Source organism: Embiotoca jacksoni, unplaced genomic scaffold, assembly GCF_022577435.1.
Source record: "Embiotoca jacksoni isolate LCO1_2020_lvr unplaced genomic scaffold, fEmbJac1.0.p SCAF_22, whole genome shotgun sequence".
In the NCBI taxonomy this organism is placed as follows: Eukaryota; Metazoa; Chordata; class Actinopteri; family Embiotocidae; genus Embiotoca; species Embiotoca jacksoni.
The window spans coordinates 1,793,495-1,812,197 of record NW_027185363.1 but is presented as its reverse complement, the minus strand read 5'-3'; the positions used below and the strand labels follow the sequence as shown (position 1 = coordinate 1,812,197).

Below are 18,703 nucleotides of genomic sequence, written 5' to 3'. Positions count from 1 at the left end.
GCTTTGGTCAATCAGTGCAACACCCAGTGACATTTCATGTATGCTTAAAGGAGGAAAGAGCAAATCGAGACATAGGTGAAGCTGCAACTACAGAATTGTAGTAATTGATAAATGGTTTAAAGGCTTCAGGATTAACTAACCGTTGCAGCTCTAATCTGGACATCATTTTAGTTTTTTTCTCAGACTTAACAGCTTTAAATTCTATTCCAAGTCTAAATATTTGTGTCTGCATTTATGTGAAATTGCATCTCTTCACTATGAGAGCATTGTTGCTTCTAAAGTGTGACGAAGATTGTCACCTGGGAAACGGCGATGGTCGGTACAGCTAGTCCCTTTTTCTTTAACACAGAATCGTGTCTGAGCTGAAGCGTATATCTTATGAAATACATGTCGTCATTCATGGTGAACCATCTGCTTTATTGTAAAATCAGTAGTGCAGAAAATTCAAAGGTCTTGCAACCTTGACGAAGACCAGGCCTTGTGGGACCAACTGAGGCAAATACTCAATTTGGACTGAACATTTTTCCAAATAAAAAAAAACAAAATGAGCGACTCCCCCATCCATATTTTGTTTTTGCTGTTGTGATGTGACTCATGTCAGCTGATGTACCGTGTTCACTGTGTGAAACTGACAAAGCGGCCGAATCATTGTGATGAGAACAGAAACCTAAAGCGTGTCCTCACATACTAATAATACTGCTGAAATGTTCCTCAGCCTGTTAACACGAGACATCCCTTCATCCTCACCGCAGTGCTCCTCGTGTGTCTCGTTGAGCGGAGAACCTCTCTGCCGACCTTGCTGACGTGGGAAGCGCTGCTCCCTCCCTCCCTCCCTCCCTCCCTTCCTCCATCTCTTCCTCCCTCCCTCACAGTCGTGACTCACCTGCTCTCTGATCTATTCCCAGTGAGGAGCTGATGATGGGCCTGGCTGCGTAAGAGGGGGGGGGCAGGGCTCCCGCCGATGTGATCGGCGCAACAAAGAGCCTCGCTGGAAAACAGGCGATTGATAGGGCACACTGCCTGCAGCTGAGCTTGCGTCGGCCCCGACTACAAAATGGTTGCAGACACCGGAGAGGAGCGTGCAGTCTTCCTATCGAGGGTTTAACACTTAAAATAACAACAAACAAAACAAAAGGAACATAGGCATAGACCACTGAGCTGTATTGCATAACAAAACTATGCTCAACTTTAACTTAAACAGAAAAGATCATCCAACAAAACAGCCTGTTTGGGATATATTTTATATAAATAATAATTAAAAAATATTCATTGGAAAAAGAAAAAAAAGAAAAAAAAAGAAAAACTAAATGGAAATCAAAAATCCCCAACAGGTCAGCGGTGGCTCTCAAGGCTTCAGTCTGTCCACAAACCAAGCACATTCCCTTTCTCCCAGCTCTATACAGCATGCAGTTTTTATGTAGGTGGTAGTACTATCATAATCATTCTCATCATAGATTTAAATATAGAATTATTCATAACTTTCATGTTGGGTTTTTTTTTTTCCTCTTTAATTTTTTTTTTACACATGACAATGTGTCTTAAAAACTGCCATTAGGATTCTGTAAAAACAAAAGGTCGTCACATAAAAACAGAAGGTGGGGTGAGAGGTGTGGGAGCTGGGGGGGGGGGGTTGATGGTGTCCATAACATCTGGTGCAACACTTGAAGGTGGCAGGATGGAGGGGGGGGGGGGGGGGGGGGAGAGAGAGAGGGGTGCGGGGGTGACTAGAGGTCAGAACCGGATGACACAAGTCGAAAGGAGCCAAAATATTGGAGAAAATGAACACTGCCTTCACAGCTAGTGCCTCAGTCTCAGAGCAAAAAAAACAACAAAACTTTTCATGCTGTCCTCCTCGTCTTCCTCCTCCTCGCCGTTACTCATACCGCATCTTTGATAGAGGTGGTCCAAGGAGGTATGGGAGGGTGGAGGAGGGGAGGGGGGGGGGGGGGGGGGGCGGGGGGCATTAACGTCAGCAGGTTTCTCCCACAACTGTGAGGACTCCAGACACAGAAGGACAAGGACAGATCAACCTGAGAGGGAAAGAATACGACAGAAGTCTGAGATGTAGATTTTTTTTTTTTTTTTTTAATTTCAACACATACCATCACCAACAACAACTTTCCCTGCGATAAAACTGAATAGTATGACAGATGTATTACAAGACAAGTCCTAATTGGTACTGTTAACACGGAAAGATTCAACCCACATGGTGAGAAAGAGAGAGACAAACATCCAAACAGCCCACTTTATCTCCATCCAGGGTGAGTCATCCCCTGAACAAATTAACACGCAGCATCCTCTTCTGCACTGCAGCCATGACAAACAGCCTCGCGCCGCTGAGTGGTTCGTACGTGAAGACAGAAAGAGCAGCTGTGGGCGGTAACCCGAAAAAGAGGAGGACGACCTGTTAAATCTACGTGTACGCTTGCAGCAAAACTGTGCCCCACTTCAACTGAATGAGAGGAAGCCGAACCCTCGAAGAGCTGTGATCCTAACGGAGAGAAAGATCTGCACCAAGACAGGAGCAGTCCATATGTAGTTTGTGTGACTGTATAGGAAAACGCCCGTGTGTTTGCCTGGGGATCGGTGGTGAGTCAGCGCACTGCTCGCTGAATATCAACACTGGTTCCCTTTCCCCTCCCTTATTTCCTAATCCTCCTCCTCCTCCTCCTCCTCCTCCTCCTCCTCCTCCTCTCTACATCTCACTCTGTTCTAATGCATTCTCATCTCCCACGTTTTATCTGGATCTGCAGCACCTGTTTTCCTTAAGAGTTTCTTTATCTTTCTTTTCCTCTTTTGCCTGTATGAAAGGTGTCCTTCAATCGGACAAATTCAATCACAGCTTCCCTGTAGAAACCACACGCACACGCACACGCACACACACACACACACACACACACTCACCAGGTGGGCTGTTGCCAGGGGAGAAAAGGGGGAGAGGGAGGTCATTGCTGTTTGCAGGTGGAGAGCTTGCGGATTTTGCTGGCTGTGGAGACTCCTTTACGCGAGGGGTTGGACGAGGAGGAGGACCGGCGTTCGGCTTTGGCCTTGCTGTTCAGAGACCCCCCTTCTGTCCCGTTCACACAAACGGGCTTGGCTACAGCTGGACTGTGGTCTGCGTTCCCCTGATCCTGATCTTCTTCAGCCACTTGTCCTAAAAGACACAATCATTAGGCTAAAGACAAATCCATCATACACCATCACCGTCCATAAGTGCCGACGGCTTCTTCGAAGATGCGAGTTGATAGTATGAGCGAGTGATGAAATGGATGGAAATCACCAGACCTGCTGCTGCTGCAAAAAAACTGTTGACTGGTGTTGTTAAGATGGGAATTGAAAGTTTCAAATGCTACTTCAAATGTCAAGACAAACAATTGAGGAATGTGGGAGAAATAGTAACCTACAAGAACAGGAAGTGAACCAGGTGAGAAGTTGGAGCTAACCTTAATGCAATGTGTTTTTTTTTTTTTTTTTTTTCACTGTACAGGGTCTTGAGCAACTTTCATTGAGTTCCCACACTTTAAAAACTGTAACACTGGAGGAGAATATTGAAGCAGAGAGCTGCTTCAGAGAAACACCAGGTCAAATAGTCGTCTAATTTACACACGGTTATTTAATTCACATGAAACATTGTGAGTGACAGATCTGTGCGCGTGGGAGTGAAAACTGGAAAACCATTCACACTCCCACACCAAAACCAATTCAACCGGACTATTTTTAGATCACTTCATTCACATTCTGCAGCTCCATTTGGTTTTTATGTGGGGCACCACTTCTAGATACCCGACACCGACTCCTGCATTTATTATTACTGGCTGTTGCCTAGCAACAGATAAAAGATCTGAATTCTGGGGGGGCGGGGGGGGGGGTGATCAAAGAAGACTCGGGGAATGAGTTCAATCAAATAATAACGATGCTGTTAATATGTAATCAACACAAAGTCTGCCAGCAGCAGGTAAAAGTTTGTACACAGTTAATTAATGGAAACATATCAGCATTTTCTAAAACTGAGCCGAACAGGATTTGACAAAGCTCTTTTCCAAACCTATGAATCGAGACACACTATGAGATGTCACGATAACTAACACCAAATCAACACCAAATTCTGAAAACGTGACGGTTCTTGTTGCTTGTCGGTGCCGGAAAACACTTTATTTGACCGTGGGGACTGGAGATACTGGACAGTGATAACGTGTGCAGCAACAGGTCTGCTGCAACTCGTAAAACAAAAACCAAACACATTTAGTGTTTGAGTTGGACGATAAGGGACAAGTTTGAAATGACCAAAAGCCAGAATGGAAACGGTGTCACGGAGCACAAAAGGAGGAGATGCTTCAGACAAACACGTGTACACGGAATTCACAGCGAGAGAGTTTCAGGTGTTCATTTTACATTCACAACACGTCATCACACTGTTCACATCCTGAAATGTTACAGTCAGTGTGAACTGCATGTTTTAATAACGCTCTCTCCACACACACACACACACACACACACACACACACACACACACACACACACACACACACACACAAAGCTAACATTTGCATATTAAAGGAAGGATAACGCGGCATAGCTCACAACAGAAGCTCTGGGTGCTGCTAATAATGTTAGTAGCCACAGTCATTGTTGTTCCACCTGTCAACATATTGCAGTGGGCGTGTTTGTGTTAGCACACTGTGTGTGTGTGTGTGTGTGTGTGTGTGTGTGTGTGTGTGTGTGTGTGTGTGTGTGCGTGTGTGCAGCAGCCTCTGGTTTTCTTTGCACTATACATGATAACTGTCGGTTCACAGTATCAGCATGACGAGGATGTAAACGCACACAGCCAACTATATCTGAAGCTTTTCAGAGGCACGAAATTGGTCTCGAGAATTGAAGAATATCAACGGTACTGGTACCGACTACCAACTTTCTGACATCCCCGATGCACAAATTTCAGCAGGGAAAGCACACGCGTACTGACGTCAGATGCACACAACTTGGGGAAATCCTGGCATACTGGGACTCTTCACGGAACCGAGCCGTTATCGACTCCACGCTGATTTTCCTACCGCGACAAGTTAAAAATGTCTGCCTCAAAAAGGTTTTACTCCAGTAAGTGTAGGAAAGAGCGCTACCGCGGGTCGTTTGTCCCGACAGCTGTCAGACTATTCAACACCACCATATAAGTAACGTTGCAATGCATTTTATTTCATTTCATAGCACCTGACACTTTTCATTCATCCCAAGCTGTATTTATTTGTTTTATTTTATTTGTTTTTTGTGTATATAGTATGTGTGTGTGTATTTATTCATTGCTCTTATTTTTTTCTCTCTAAAATAATTATTTTTAACCATCTTATTTTATGTATACGTATTTGTAATTTTTTTTCTTATGGTGTGCACCTTTTTGTGTTTTTATGCTGCTGTGATGATTAAATTTCCCCACTGTGGGATTGATAAAGTCTAAATGAACAATCAACCAATCAGCCCTTAGTAGGGGGTTTATAAATAGGGATGTTGGTCTTCATACATAACTGGCTACGTGGTCAAGCCGGAATTAAATTAATGCAGCGCTGAAAAGGATTTAATGCTTTGATTTGTGTGAAAAATGTTTAATGATCTTCTAAATATCAACTGAAAATGATGCTGGCAGACGAGACAAGTCACTCAACTGACTGATTTGGGCAAAACAGAACAAAACCCTCTGCTTTCAACAGAAAATTAGCAAACATGAGCACAATGTCAAACTAGAGTAAATAAAATGAAGTTTGATTATCAGGTAAAGTCACAAATTCCTGCTAATTAGTACACTGACCTGCACTGTGAGAAACAGCACTGTGAAGTCAGAAAGGTTCATATTTCGTAATCCAAGAGGCAAACCCTTCATTAAAACAAACAGCGTCTGATAATTACAAACTGCTGAGTCATGTTCAACATTTTAATTGAAACTATGTAAAATAAACTTTGTATTTGTAACACAAGAGTCCAAAAGTTTTCCAACCACCTAAAAATGAGATGTTGGGGGAGGAAGACAACAAAGAGGATGAAACCTCAATGGGACAAAAAGCAGCACTGAAAGATGGCAGAAATAGGACTGCGCTGTTCAAATGATTTTAATATAAACAAAATAATTTCCTAGTGAAGTGAACTGTGTATGGCTTCTATTGCTCCATGGCTTTCAGTCACAGGCCACAGCACAATGTGGGTCATGTGTCAATGTGTCAGTTTTTAACCCCATTTTAACACAAGGAGGTGGTTTGATGTCGAATACAGCGATGACTTTCTCCGTGCTGCATCTCTGGAAAGGATAGATCATACAAGTGGAGGAAGCAGCTGACGAGCCAACTCGCAAACAGAAAGCATAGAGTACTAACCAAAACACCAAAGACCCTTCCTAATGACTGACTGCTCCTTTACTATGCAGTAAAAGAGCCCCAAACATTTAATCCATTTCAAGACCGCTTGTCAGAATCGTCTTGGCTCTTACCTGGCACTGTGAAGTCCTGAGTGTATATGATCTCATCCTCCCCATCATAGAGCTCGTCATCGTCCTCCTCCGTGTAGCCATGCAGATCCTCCAGGTAGGGCACAACCGTCATACTCCGCCAAGGGTCCCTGCTCTCTGCGTTGGCAGGGATGGGCACAGGGGGCTCAGATGGGGGGTGTTTCTTCCGAACCCAGCTGGCAGGGTATTGAGAGGGACAGATTAATCTTTGTTTTTTGATTAAAGTTCCCAAACACTTTCTGTCGGTCAGGAGTTCTACACGTACAATTAAAATTTCCACACAAGTTATATGCACAGTTAAAAGAAACGCCGACAGTAGCAGGGACTGCCAGTCATGATGCACGACATTATAAATTCCAGATATTAAATCACTCACTTGTGTTGCCTTATGTTCTGTATGGAAAACCTCTTGGCAGGGTCGTACTCAAGCATTCCTGAAAAACACACATTGTGAAAGGTGAATTTAATCACAACAATCCTCAACGATTTCTCCGCTCAAATCTCTTTCTATAGAGCGTTTATCATAAAGTGGTGGGAGGCGGCAGCAATGAGGGGAGGGCTACCGGCAGACAGACTACAAACTCATTCAGGGAACATTAATTGCTGCGAGTAATAATGTCATTCATCACTGTATGTCAAAGCATCCTGTATAGCTTAGGGAGTCAATGAGATACAGTACGGAAACATCACTACGAGTAGTGTAACAGCTGTAGCAATGTAATGACGATTTTGTGCCCTAATCACCATAATGTGGGATGAATCTGTGGGAAAAGCAGAATGTCAATGTGATAAGGCAGAAGTGATGCAGTGCCTATCCTCATAATGTAATTGTCTCCCAGCAGGCAGAAAAGGGCAGTATGCAGAGTGCTGATAGTAGTGCTGCGCCTGCTGAAGGACACCTTTTGTGGCACTGGGCTTATTTTAGACCATGTAATTATGGACTGACTATCTCTCAGGTGCTGCGTCATCACACACAGACGTCACACACTCGCTCGCACAAAATGGGGGATAGAGGCTCAATGGGTTTTACAACAGCAACTAAATTAGGGCGTTTTTTTTCCCCACCTTTATTCACTGTTAAACATTTGATTCACTGCAACGGATAAAGTGTTCAAAATACCTCCATTCGACATAAAGTGATTTTAAATGTGGAGGTAAAAGCTGCACAGTTAAGGAACCCGTGTATAGGGGGTTCATTTCCATTCGAGGACAAAAAAGTGCTGAGCTGGATAAAAGGCTGGAATAGTACTGAGACATTCAGCTTTCATTGATATCATTTGTTGGTATGAACGCAATCTTCCCAACATTCCTCTTGGATTGTGCAGGCAGTTATAGTTTGCTCCCTTACAGCCGATTATTTGTTTCATAATTAAAGACTCTTGACTCATCTTTGTTCTTACAAGGGGCAGAGGCATTGCAGCATTACACTCGGGAAAAACGACGCCTGACTATGAGGTGTTTAGTATTCTGCTGCTGGCTCCAGATCAATGGAAACTACATCAACAGCTGGAGGGATTTCTACAGTTTGGAGGAAACCTGGCCTGCTGAGAAGTCACGGTGACTTTCAGTGTCACAGCACCACCTACTGGATGCACATTGAAATGATCACAGAGCTACCTGCAGGCACAGGTCATTTATTACTGTCACTGGATGCCTGGCCAATTCCTTCCAATATTGTCCTCTTCTGTAAAGCTACAGAAACCTGCATTTTGTAAACTACAACTACAACATATTAAGAGAGAACCTTTTCATCACCATTAAAAGGGATGCATGACACTGCCTAATAATGCATGACGCAGACATCAACTGAGGTATGGTATTCAATGAATGAATTCTGCTTTAAACTATAGACCAGCTCCTACAGTGTAGGTGCGTTGCCATGCCAACACCTTACAAAGGAAATGTAATTCCTCCTTGAGGTTAAAAGATTTGTCCCTGGCCAACACTTACCTTGCAGCAGGTCTGACAGGAGGGGTCCACACTCCTCAGGGATAGTGTAGTCTCCTTTTCCAATGTTCTCAAATAGCTTATAGATGTTGTCTCCCTCAAACGGATACAGACTTGTTGTAATGTTGTATCTAAATGGGGAGAAGTGAAAGTCAAGAGCAGCAAGAGAGACTCGGTTTGTTGATCTTGAAGGTAGACGACGGTGTAATGGTAAAAAAAAGAAAAGAAAAAAAAAGTAAGACAATTTCAAAGAGTATTACTTACAGTGTTACTCCAGCAGACCAAATGTCCACTTTAAACCCTGAAAAGGTGTCCAGTCCATTGGCGATCTCTGGAGGCTGGAAGGCTGGAGAGCCCTGACTGGTGCGACACGTGTCATCCTCTGCAAATGGGTGAAGGGCCTGCAAAATATGGCAGTGAGAGTACAACTTCTATGAATTTTAGGTAATGTTTCTTTAATTATTCAACTGCAAATATTATTTATGAAATAACTGGGGAGTTTGTCGTCTTTTCCTTTCAAAACATTGAGAGGATAGACATATGTAGGCAAAATTAAATTGCACAAACAAATACAGAAGAAATACTGAAACTACAAATGAAAGAAAGAATCACAGAATTATAAACCAATATAGAAACTATTTCCAGTTTCCAGTGTGTGGAAAAAGTGCTGTCAACTGTTAACTGCCTGTTTTGTGAATATTTGAGCTCCACAAAATAACATTTAAGTCACATATACCATATTCAAGATTTCCACTTCCCATTTCCAAGAATGACTAGAAGTTTGAGTTGCTGAAATATAGTAGTTATGGGAACACTCACCTCTGCTACTCCAAGGTCGGAGATTTTAAGTGCCCCGTCTGTGGTCAGCAGCAGATTTCCTGGTTTAATGTCTTTGTGAACTATTCCCTGGCTGTGCAAATATTCAAGGCCATCTAAGAGTTGGCAAAAGTACCTGAAAGGAACAACAACAGAGAAAGCCACAGAGATTTATGGACACCGTCAAAAGAGGAGTGCAAGCGAACCATCCTATAAACAATTAGCACAGCAAAGAATGTATCACTGTGGTCAGATAAAGCTTCATCACTTTGTACTTTTGTACTTCAGTAGCTTTGCAGCACTGACCAGACATCCCCACAATCTACGGTCAGTTATTGTAACAGTAGAGGCCCTGCAGTCTCTGATCTAAACTTAGTCCTGGAGCAGCGGCTGCAGAGAAGCTCAGACTAAATATAGCAGAGAGAGAGAGAGAGAGGAGAGAGAAGAAGAAGAGACTTACCCGTGAGCTTGAAATACTGGAAACCTTTTCTCTGGGACGCTATCCAGCATTTCTTGCATCCCGCAAACGCAATACTCCATCACCATATACGTAAATCGGGAGTCAAGGGAATTTACCAAACCAAACAAATAGCTCCTTTAATAATGTGAGCTAAAAATAAAGCTGAAAACTGATACACAGAAATGGGATCTAAGCACAGAAATAACCCACGGCAACATATACAGTCTAAAATCATTAATGTTAAAAATCAACTAATATAGACTCATTCAGCAGCTTAAGGATATATTTTCTGCTTCTCTTCATTGTAGAGCACATCCACCAACTGAATCACATTCTTGTGTTGGAGTCTTCTTAGCAGCTGAATCTCCCTATAAATGGACACAAGACGAAGAAGAACGGACATGGAAAAGATATAGTAAGCAAATATACATGAGAAGGAGGGTTAATATCATTTAATACCAAGTCTGCTGTGAATGTAGGCTAAAGGCCAGGTACCGTACATCAGCACACTGGCACAAGTGTATTATTGGTTTTATTACTGGGATTTCTAATAAGCTGTCAAGCAGGGGAGAGACGCGAGTGACTCTTTATCAACAGCATTATTCAAAATTGATTTAGCAATTTGGTAAACATTCAACAAATATAAATTAAGAGAAGATCATGTCATTAAATTAAAAGAAAAACTAAAGTGAGATATTGCAAAATGTGATTAAGAGAAAATAGAACTGCAAGAATGCTACTACATCAGACTTTATATTCCTCGGGACTTGATACTGAATTATTAAGTTCAGCGGTAATGTGTCACAGTGTTGGATTTTGTCAGTGGAGCCCAACTCCAAGAAATGTGTCCCCATCGAAAACAGCCTGGTGGACGAGTGCAGCAGCAGTCAATTACACCGGTCTCATTATAAAGACAGATAACCTGACAGTTCACTTCGCTACTCGAGGAGATGTTTAAATCAACAGCGTGGCAAAACCCCGGGAGACTCAACATTCATCAGAGAGCTGTGAGCGAGGACGCTAATGAATCTGGTTTTGGACTCGAAGAGCAGAAACCCACAGACTCCCCCCCCCCCCCCGGCACTCGATCCACATCTGCACACGCGCAGGAAGCATGAAAAAGATCTGATTTAGAATCCGCCCTCGAGTCAATACACGTGGTAGCGCTTGTATCTCTGCATATTTTCATTAGTATGAGGAAGTTTTAACATTCGTCTCACTGCTGCATTGTTAACATCGTTGCATAACACGACCAGTGTTGTGTTTTATTAAGCAGCAGGTACCTTAACTTTCCTCTGTAATCGTTTCAGTTCTACACCGAAAACCAGGCAGCTTTTCTGAAGGTCGTGCTTCATGTTGCAGTGGATGGAGAGCAGGAGCAAATATTTGTCTTTTATTCATGCAAAACCCACTGAAGTAAAACCCTCAAACTGGTAGTCCCTGAAAGACTGCAAACTGTTTGAGTCATCTCCCTGCTTCATGGCGGGATGCTAAAAAGCAGCAGCACCACAGCTGTGTCTGACACCATGGCTCACAGCGCACTTCTGTCTTTACCATTTCTGTAACTTAACATACTCAGTGTAAAGAAAATAAGGTAAACAGGATAAATTTTTAGTCTCTGTAAAATTTAAGAGGATTGTAGAGGATAAAAAAAATCGTGCTGTTTGCTTTGCTTTTTGTGGCAATACGTTTGATTAAATGTATGAAGGAGGTCCGTCAGTGTCTAAAATAAATAAAACTCTCCTGGCTGCTACAGCGCAGAGGCATCATTTGTCTTCTCATAAAAAAACGCTTTGGAGCTTTGCTGTCCCTTATTACCCTGCAGTTTACAAGCTGTGTCAGTCCTTTGCCTTAAACACAACCTTACTACTGACAAATGGATATTCTGAGCCGAGTCAGCTTCTCGCTTTCAGGCACACAAGCAGTTCCTGCTGCATCACCGCACTGGGAAACAGACACGGCTGCCTTATGCACATGTAAAGCAGAACTATGATCGTAGAGTGGGACGGCATAATAAATAGCATTATTTGAAGCTATATACTGCGTCTGATATTCAACTGAACAGCAAGCGGAGAGGACACGTCTAAAATGTAGCAAACCACACTGACTCAAGATCACAGCTCATTTCCATAAAACAAAATCATAAAACGGAGGCCACGCTGCCACTGAAGGCGCAGAGACTGCTGCAGTTCAGCTGCAGTCTGAGTTCAAATTTGTACAAATGGACGTGGTGCGTTCAAGGCCTGCAGGCTGCAGAGCTGAAAGGATTTCAACACTCAGCGATACGGCAGCAACTCTGTCACGCACCGGGAACATAAACAACTGATCGGAAATCTGCATCTCCACTGCGCTCGTCCAGAGTCTGAGTCTAGTTTAAGGTATGTCCATGTGCGCTCCTGTCATTCCAGACTGGGGCATGGCATTCTAGGCCGTGTTACCATAGAAACATGCTCAATCAAGGCCAGCATGAGCATGCCCATCCCTATGGCAACACTGTAAAAGCAGGAAGTGTTTGGTCGACAGGAATGCCAAACAGACGCTGAATGGAGAAGCTCGGGGCTTCTAGGCCTTTCCACGCACAGACAGGACTAAGCTTAAGGCCTCCGCCTCCGAAGGGAGAGAGATGTACAAGAAGAAAAAAACACATGAAACACACAGACAAACCAATTTCACACATCAGGGGACACTGCTATGGTTTCATTAACAGAAGTGACACCAGCATGTACCACTGCAGCTTTGGTCTAAAAATATAAAAATCCCAGAAGAAACGTACTTATGGCAATTTGGGTTGAAATAATATTTTTTTTAAAGTCAAGTTGCTTTTTATCTGCTGTGCGATACTTGGTATCCAAACCCTCAAAGTAGCTGATTTTATCATTAATCTCATTTCTAACAACAAACAACAGTCTCAATGAATTTATACCAATAGATTTAACAAATAGTGAACACAAAATAATGGACTGTCCAACTATTTAACCTACTTCCTTAAGAAATGAGATTAAGAATTACAGCTCTGAATCTGATTTAAAAAAAAAAAAAAAAAAATCAGCTTTTCATATGTGGAAATAGCAGTCTTACACCATTATTCTTTGTTGTTAAAGGTCACCGTAAAATGGTGTAAAAGAATAACACATCAAGTCCAGATGACACGAATACTTCAATGGAACAGACCCTGTGATTTAATATGATGTAAATTCAGTCCCAGACTCTGGATTGGATTTTAGATGTTGCACATCGTGAGGAAGAGAAAAGATTCATTGTCTCTCTGGGAAATAAACCATCTCACAAGCTGCACTTCTCTTGCAGACCACAGTAGGTTTTCCTGCAGGATTTCCCTGTTTTGCAGTTTTCATTTTACCCTCTGCCGTCACTTTTGGTGAACACGTGAGCTTTATACAGAGCTGTCATTGGTCATTAGGGGCTTAGTGGCCTTCTCACAAGGACTTTTTATTATGTCTGACCTTATTGAGATATTCAGTCTTTCAAATGTTCTGGCATGATCCTTCCTGTCGGTACTTTTATATAACAACATTATAGAATTGCTCCAAATACTTAAGCTTCTACTTTGCTGAGGTTTTAGGCAGAAAATCAACACAAGTAGCTGGACTTTGCATATTCGGGTGGATTTAACCTAAAACCACTCGTGAGTACAGGTGATCTGGGGACAACCTCCAATAACAAACACTGCACCAGTTCAAAGAAATGTCCCCTTGTGGGATTAATAAAGTATCTATCTTGTGGGATTAATAAAGTATATATCTTGTGGGATTAATAAAGTATCTATCTTGTGGGATTAATAAAGTATGTATGTATGTATGTATGTATGTATGTATGTATGTATCTATCTATCTAAGAGCATCATTGTAAAGGGGGTTCTGATTTTTAATTTAGAATTGATTTGTTTTTACTGGACTTTAGAGCATCCTTTTTCTTGGTGGAAGTTTCAAAGTGATTCATTGGGTTTTGATCAATAATACATCAACTCCAGGTGAAATTACTACTTATAAGGAACTGTAAGAAAGTGATTTAGGTAAGAGCGGTAACTTCACAATAGGAATTATCAATTCATGAATTACTGTTGATGGATTTTGTTAAAAGCAAAAAATTGTTGAACAAATAAATAAACTTTATATATCTGCTTTGCTTTAGTGTATATATCTACTGTGCATTTTAGTAATTTGCAGTATTGTTTGTTGGTAAATTTAGGATTGGGCTGCTAGCACTCATAATGCTTCTGAGTGCAGGACATCACTATGACTGAACAGAGCCCGTGTAGACTCTGATGGAGTACTGTAGCTGTTGTTGTTGTTGTTTAGCTGCTGACAGGTTCTTTTAGTCCCAAATTACTAACTACTAGCAGGGAAAATGTGGTATTTCTTCTCTCAAAGCTGTCTGTCTTAGAACGATAAACTTCCGTAAAAGCTAGACTGAATACTAGATAATACAAGTTAAAATGACGGCCCCAGCAAAATGATTCGCGCTGAGCAGTTATCACAGGCGTTTCAAGCTTCTTCTGCGGCCGTTTTGTCTGCAGGCCTAAAAGCACCACATCTTGCAGCTCTTCTTTCTCTCTGTGTGAACTCATTCCGACAGTTTTCTAAAGCCTGCTCTATAATTAGCGCAGACCCAGAGCGAAGGGCTGGAGTAATATTTAATATAACTGCTGTGATTAAAACTTCTGATGCTCATCAGGAAACTGAGAGAGAGAGAGAGAGAGAGAGAGAGAGAGAGACAGAGAGAGAGAGAGAGAGCGACTGGAAAACAAGGACAGACTACATTGTTAGTCACTTTGCATGCAGCTATGAAGAAATTATTTCTGTGATTTTGTTAATGTCGTGAAATGTTTAGGGTAGAACAAATAAACGATGAAGTAATACATTGTGATATGATTACTTGTACTTATACAAGTTACAGGTTCCTCATGATTATCTTATTACTAGTCCTTGAGTTATGCAGATTGGAAAGACGATTCGGGTTGCATGGCCTACATCAAAGCTCAAACACTAAAGCTAGTTATTGAGAGGAATTTGGTTGAGGCAACAACTGTCATTACAGAGGTTGTTTCTGTAGAAAAGATCCAGCTGTTAATGGAGTTTCTCTAACTTTTACACCTGGATTAAGGCAAGCAGGTTTCTTGTTAACGCTACTATTGTAAAATTAGGTTATTGCAAATAGCTGACAATGACCACCTGAATGACATGCAAGTTAACTCACTGTAACCTGACATCCCCTCCTTTATTATGGACACTTCAAAATAATTGAATTTAAATTGCATTTTTTTGAAGTTCCGTTTTGTCAGATTAAAAGAGTTGCATGTTTTAACATATATATTTTATCTCATTTGTATGGCTACATATCAAACCTCAACACATTGCACGAGTACAGATGACTGTCGAGGCGATGAACATCGTCACAATGAAAGTTTTGCTCATTTGTCTCATCAGCGGTTTCCTGATTTTAATCACCAATTTGTTAATAATGAATAGTTAGTTTTATTTTGGAAAAGGTCTTCTAACATTTGAAAATCATGTTTTGTTCTCGCCTCGAGTGGCTAAATTGCTCACCTCGATGCAGGAATGCATCGGTGTATTTAGGGAGTTTTAGGAGCAACTTCTAATCACTGTTGAGTGGGGTTACAAGGGAAAAACAATACGCTTCATACCAAACCCAACAGTGATGCTGGTCAGAGGTGGAACAGACATTAAACCCTCAACCAGAAGAGGTCAGAGAAGAAATACCATTTAAAATGATCCTGTAAAATCATGGGAATTGCTGACACATGGGACAAGTTCTGAGAATTTTTTTGTTTTTTTTGTTCTGAAACTTTTGTGGCTGTTTTTTTTTTTCCTTCAGAGAACTACACGTGTCACAATATGATGAGTTATCATCGATGCATTGGAGGGTCCAAGTTAAATACCTGAATCAACGTTTTTGATATGAAAGTTTAAAGTTGTGCGTGATTAGGCAGGAGAGATGGATAATGAAGAGTGGCGGACAGGCATGAGAGGCCATTCTCACTGAGGCACAGTCCTCAGAAGACCATTTGACTGTTGAAAGATTCATTACATTTCCATTGTGGTGACTCAAATTAATTAACTCATATTTAGATCAAGCATTACAGCCAAGGCAATGCTGCTGTATCGAGGGATAGCCACTACGCCCAAATTAAAAGACATTGCAAGATGCATGTATAAGTGACTGTGTACAAATAAGAGGTTATGATTTAAATGAAAAAGTGCAGAGAAAGGCACAAGAACAAACACTCACTTTTTCACATTGGCTTCTCCATTGGGAATCCTCCTCAGCTTCTTCTTCTTTAGTATCTTGACAGCCCTGCGACAAAGTGTCTCTGAGTCCAGCATTTCTTTGACTTTGCCATAAGATCCCTCTCCGAGCAGATCCCCCATCAAGTACTTTCCTATCAGCTTTGCCCTCTTCCTTCGAGGCTGGTAGATCACCTCTGTAGAGTCTATGCGGTGAATGAAGGTATCCATCTCCATCAGTTCATTTTCATTGAGATAGTCAAGATGATGCAGCTCCCCGGTACTCATGACTGATAGTTCAGCAACTACAGCTTGAGCCTCCTGTGCAAATTTTTTTTTTTTTTGCAGATAGCTGATTGCTGCTGTGGAGTAATCCACTGGTAACCTTTCAGCCCTGCGCCGAGTATTTTAATTCTCCAAGGTGAGTTACAAAATACTGAACATGGGAGAGGGAGTAATCAGGCCTGAGAGTTAAGGGAGGAGGTGGGAGATCAATCCCAATCTGTAAACATTAGGGCTACTTTCACTCAGGAGGAGCAAAAAAGGGGTGAAGAACCTTGGGTCGGGTCCAGTGCCGAGTTAGTGCTTTAAACTGTGCATTATGTAATATGTCTATGATGAGTGCAGATGAACAGAAATTTGCTTGTTTTTTTTACTTATACAATGTTATTCTACTCAACGTCACTGTTAATCACACATATATGAATTTAACACCATGCAGCCTAAGGTAGAGGCAGCCAGTCTTGCTTCAAGGCCACGCAGCACCGCATTTCTGTCAAAAGCTCCATGCTGCATAGCATAGTTGTCTCAGGACACGTAAGCGTGTTCAGCTGGACCGGATCCAAGCAAAAGGTCCTACAGCCAGAGCATGCAGCAGTAAGTCTGATGATCTCTGGTGTCAGTCAGGCTCCTGGAGGTCGACCGAGCCATCCACTGTGTCCAACCGTCCTCAGGTGTCCTCCATGTCACCACGATTTATACCGTCTGGGGCCTAAAAAAAACCAAACAAAGGTAATAGAAACGTTAATAATAACATAAACAAACACATGGCTTCATGTTAACCCTCTTTAGTAAACAACCCGTCCAGACGTCAACACATGACCGAGTCTCTGTTTTGAGGTTAACAGGAGACACGACTGTCCTCGCTTTAAGTAGACACGTGGATTAAACTCAGAAGCACAATGAATTATGATCAACGCTTCAGTTCGTCGGCTGAAACAAAAACATTTGAGATGTTGAACTGTGAACTCGCACAGCGAGTTCGTGTTGAATGAAGCCGACTCGCTAAACACGAACTGTCACTTCGCGCATCTTCAGCGACCGATGCGGGTTTTTAAAAAACAAACAAACAAACAAAACCTTAAGAAACGTGCTTTTAAAACAGCGGTAGATGATTCCCTGTGACCTGTAAGTGGAGGATCGGAGAAGGAGCCCGAAACGTCGTCACACAGCTGCAGCTAACAGTGAACGTGCAGCAGCAGCTAGCCAACTTTGCCAGGCGTTGAGATTAGCATTAGCCAACTTCACCCTCCCCCCTCCTCCCCCCTCCTCTCCTCTCCCTCCTCATCTGCCGGTGGACCAGCGACCAAGTAGAGGAGGGGCATGGTAAATGCTTCACCCGATGTCAGCTTCGGAAAAAAAAAACAACCCCAAACCAAACCAGCCCCCGACACAGAAGGAACAAACCAAATAAACCCAGCTAACGCGAGCTAACCGGAGTTAGCACGCCGCTTTGGATTCCAATGTAAACGGCTAGCTAGCCGGTTCAGAAGCTAACTAGCTCCCCGGGTCTCACCTGAGCTCCTTTACGAATCTGCCGCGGCGCTTATTTCTACCTTTTCCGTGTCCGTCCTTCGCGCTTTGATGATTTTTTGTTGTTGTTGTTGTTGTATTTAAAAGGTCTCGGTAGATCTTTTCTGACTCTTCGTGCTGCTCCTGCCACTCAGGTTGTCGCCATCTTGTTTACCTCCCCCCGTCTCGCGCTGACAGCTCGAACGTTAATGCGTCAAATCAAAGTTTTCTCCTCGCGCACTGTGGAGGGACGACGAGCGTGTCAACTACAGCTGACAATACTTATATGTGTATAAATATATGTATATATATATGTATATATATATATGAAGTAAATAAGAAGCATCCAGGGCCTTCAATTTAGTAAAAGTAGCCTAATCACACTGGGAAAACACTTAAGTATAAAATAAAAAGTAATCCTGTATTCAAAACCTTATCTAAGTAAAGCATATTTTTTCATCAACAAAATCCCAATGAATAAAAATAGAAGTGCGCTCTATGCAGAAAATTCTCCCTCCCAGCGTTTTATTATTAAAATAAATTACATAATTTGAGCTACTTTACAATTGGTTAGTTTAAGCAACAGTAATGGATCATATTCTGTATGATCATCATGTGTTTGTAGTCGATGTGAGAACAATGCATCTCTAAAGCTGACACACAGTCCTCGTTTCAGCTTTGTGATATTTTCCCGCTCGTCCCAGAGGGTTTTAAATCAATTATTTGGCTTATGAAATAGGATAACTCATAAAGAACGAATGAATCCTTAAATTTATCACAAACATTCAAATAATTTTTTTTTTTTTTTAAAAATCACCAAATTTAAAGATACGTGACAGGAATGGTATGAAAAGTTTCAGTCTCAGAAGTAAACTGGTAATGAAAGCTATCAGACCAATGTAGTGGAGTAGAGTTTACAATATTGCATCAAATGAAAAT

General features: G+C 41.9%; 1 protein-coding gene across 3 annotated transcripts; it reads right to left on the bottom strand.

Annotated features, from left to right (window-relative positions):
- Positions 1-1,224: 1,224 nt before the first annotated feature.
- stk11 (serine/threonine kinase 11) lies at positions 1,225-17,955 on the bottom strand. Of its 3 annotated transcripts, none has more exons than XM_069157148.1 (11): positions 17,769-17,955; positions 15,978-16,964; positions 9,995-10,078; positions 9,711-9,800; positions 9,254-9,386; positions 8,699-8,835; positions 8,438-8,565; positions 6,864-6,921; positions 6,470-6,663; positions 2,905-3,154; positions 1,225-2,030 (listed from the first exon to the last, which is right to left on the bottom strand). In XM_069157148.1, exons 2-10 carry the CDS (start codon positions 16,259-16,261, stop codon positions 2,946-2,948), a joined length of 1,317 nt encoding a protein of 438 aa, XP_069013249.1. In that variant the 5' UTR covers positions 16,262-16,964; positions 17,769-17,955; the 3' UTR covers positions 1,225-2,030; positions 2,905-2,945. The 3 variants fall into 3 exon arrangements, with proteins under 3 accessions (XP_069013249.1, XP_069013250.1, XP_069013251.1); XM_069157149.1 differs by having other exon boundaries at positions 17,809-17,955; XM_069157150.1 differs by lacking the exon at positions 17,769-17,955 and adding an exon at positions 17,379-17,440.
- Between the last annotated feature and the right edge of the window lie 748 nt (positions 17,956-18,703).

Coding starts and splice junctions, on each gene's coding strand:
- stk11 (XM_069157148.1), bottom strand. CDS start 16,261: ATGAGTACCGGGGAGCTGCATCATCTTGACTATCTCAATGAAAATGAA. Junction 9,801..9,994: donor AATGAAGAGAAGCAGAAAAT/ATATCCTTAAGC, acceptor CTCCCGATTTAC/GTATATGGTGATGGAGTATT. Junction 8,566..8,698: donor TGGTCTGCTGGAGTAACACT/GTAAGTAATACT, acceptor CTCCCCATTTAG/ATACAACATTACAACAAGTC.